Genomic DNA, 2,408 nt, shown 5'->3' with positions numbered 1-2,408 from the left:
AAAAATAAACTCATTTTCAATTAAAATAACAAGTAATATAAAAAATATTTTAAAATAATTAGACTCAAAGACATTTAAGTAAAATATTTTACTAATATTCTTTTATTATTTATAAATAAATATAATAATTATTTTTATCTACTTATTTTTATCAAATTTATCAAATATAATAATTATTTATATTAAATAATTTATTTTTAAGATAATTTTTAATTTTATTAATAAAACATTATCGACCCAAACAGTTGAAATTAAGAACAGCAAGATGACTTTTTTCTTCTTCACTTTTGAAAACTGGGTATGTAAATTAAAGTTGGCCGACTCCTTTTTCACAACAAAAGACTGGCATATTGGCACGGAATGCTGCACAATAGATACAGACAAATATTGTACAAAGTATGGAAAGTGACTTAATTCCCTAGAATCCCAGATTTACTCTTACATGCACCAAGAGTTTACTCTATTCTCCTTTTTACCCATGGCTATTATACCACAAAATAGTATGCAAGGACAGGATGAACTATGTATGAACGTGTATGTTGCAACTGATTGATTTGTTTCAGTAGAATTATATGCCGACTATGCATTCGGCTGGGGCAACTGGGTATCTTGATTTATCGGTGCAGTAATCATAAATCATGTGGTTCATACGAACCCATCTGTATTTTCTTGCTTCAATGGCGTTGAGGGCTTGATAACTTGTTGCTTCCCACCAGTTTCTGGGGTTTGAGGCACAGTTTGTTGGTCCTGGAACCGGGCACCCTTCAATGTCAAAGTCTCTGTAGAATGTATAAAATGGAGCCTTGCTCCAATCAATTTTCTCCAGGCCTCCTCTTGTTGCCCAATCGTCGGCTTCCCACAGTGTTGAGTACACTCCCATCGGTTGGTTCGTGGGAAATGGGACCCTGCCGCTGTTCTTGTAAACCCTTATTGGCACATCATCCACATAGAACCTGCATGTGTCCCCATCCAAAACAAAAACAAGGTTCAAGTTTTGCACAAAAATACATGCTGATACGAGAAACGATTATATGATTTGATTATGGTTAATATAACATTTTTGGTCTAATATATTGTCCGATTTGCTTAGGAGGACAACCTTGGTCTAATACTCCAAAACATGGTCAAAATATTGTCCATTACGGTTTTACAACTTAAAACATGTATTAATAATTTAAGAAGATGATATACTGTTTAAACAATTTTATCTTTAACATCTCAAATAAGATACATATACAAACCCAGCATCTCAAAGGTCGTTAAGGGTGTTCCTGTTAATTAACTTACACTATATGGTGATGGTTCCAGAGAATAGAGTAAGTGTGGAAATCAGCTGCTGGATTAAACCAGAGGTTGACTCTTTGTTCCCTGTCACCTTTCCCATGAGCATAGATATTGGTTTGAACTGTGTATGGCTGACCAGTTCGATTCCCCAAGAACTCAAAATCCAACTCGTCTCTTACGGTATCCGTGTCAGAATTCAACTATCAAAACATCGAAAAATTAGAAATATATATTCGTTTCATGATATTTTACAAGGAAAATAAAGTGTCTTTAACAAAAATAATGCTAACTTACATAAAATGCTGTGACAGTTCCAGCTGAGTCTCCAGTTATAAGTTTGATCTTCATGCTTACACGCCCAAACAAATACTGCCTTTTGGAAGCAAACCCACATCCTGTAAATGCATGTTTTTTTTTTTGTGTCAATGAACATAACAAATTCAATCATGATTCAAATAAAAAGGTATTAATTTATTAAAAATAATAAGAAATCGACCTCACCTGAGTCTTGGTCCAGAACCAGTTGGATGGCCATCCCTGCATCACTTAGCCTGATATGGGACTCGGACCATGTGACTTTAAAGTCTTGAAGAAAGGTAGCTGGTCGTCCTGAAACTGAGAGGCAAAATGCAAGACTGTAGAAGCAAAGGAACACAAGAGAAATTCTTAAAGAACCCATAAGTTTGGAGTAGTGATAAGAAAATTAGATAAGGATAGATGATTATTGTGAGTATGGTTTAGAAATTTATGCTGGTATGTAGTTATATAGACGGGACGATTAATGAGAACGAATTGATGCAGACTGCTGCGTTCAAATTAATAGAAAGGGCCATCACTGATTTAGCTTTCCGTCCAGCTAATCACAAGCCGTCTTTAGGCCTACCCAACCCACCCCATCTCTGCTTATTATTCATTCTCTATCAAAGAATTCTTCTGATCTTTTTCTCTAACCTTAATTTCAAAAAAACAAAAAAAGGACAAATAGAAAAAATTAAAATTAAGCTGTATTATTGTGAAAGGATGTAAGGCTACCTAACTTAATCATTCTCATTACATTCCAAGTTGCAACAGTAAAAATGGATTGAGGTTTCACATTGAAACTATCCATAAGCAAATAATAAAAA

At 34.2% G+C, this 2,408-nt stretch overlaps 1 protein-coding gene across 1 annotated transcript; it reads right to left on the bottom strand.

Annotated features, from left to right (window-relative positions):
- Positions 1 to 251: 251 nt before the first annotated feature.
- Positions 252 to 2,190, bottom strand: LOC123229235 (probable xyloglucan endotransglucosylase/hydrolase protein 6). Its single transcript, XM_044654899.1, has 4 exons — positions 1,786 to 2,190; positions 1,579 to 1,679; positions 1,288 to 1,484; positions 252 to 953 (listed from the first exon to the last, which is right to left on the bottom strand). Exons 1-4 carry the CDS (start codon positions 1,961 to 1,963, stop codon positions 569 to 571), a joined length of 861 nt encoding a protein of 286 aa, XP_044510834.1. The 5' UTR covers positions 1,964 to 2,190; the 3' UTR covers positions 252 to 568.
- Between the last annotated feature and the right edge of the window lie 218 nt (positions 2,191 to 2,408).

Source organism: Mangifera indica, chromosome 1 (genome assembly GCF_011075055.1).
Source record: "Mangifera indica cultivar Alphonso chromosome 1, CATAS_Mindica_2.1, whole genome shotgun sequence".
Taxonomy (NCBI): domain Eukaryota; kingdom Viridiplantae; phylum Streptophyta; class Magnoliopsida; order Sapindales; family Anacardiaceae; genus Mangifera; species Mangifera indica.
Note: the sequence above shows the minus strand (reverse complement) of the source record. Positions and strands in the feature narration are given on the sequence as shown.

Bases quoted from the DNA above. Each gene is read 5' to 3' on its own strand.
- LOC123229235 (XM_044654899.1), bottom strand. From the start codon at position 1,963: ATGGGTTCTTTAAGAATTTCTCTTGTGTTCCTTTGCTTCTACAGTCTT. The intron at 1,680-1,785 runs GTGAGGTCGATT...ATGCATTTACAG, and splicing joins GGTTCTGGACCAAGACTCAG to GATGTGGGTTTGCTTCCAAA. The intron at 1,485-1,578 runs GTAAGTTAGCAT...ATGTTTTGATAG, and splicing joins GAACTGTCACAGCATTTTAT to TTGAATTCTGACACGGATAC.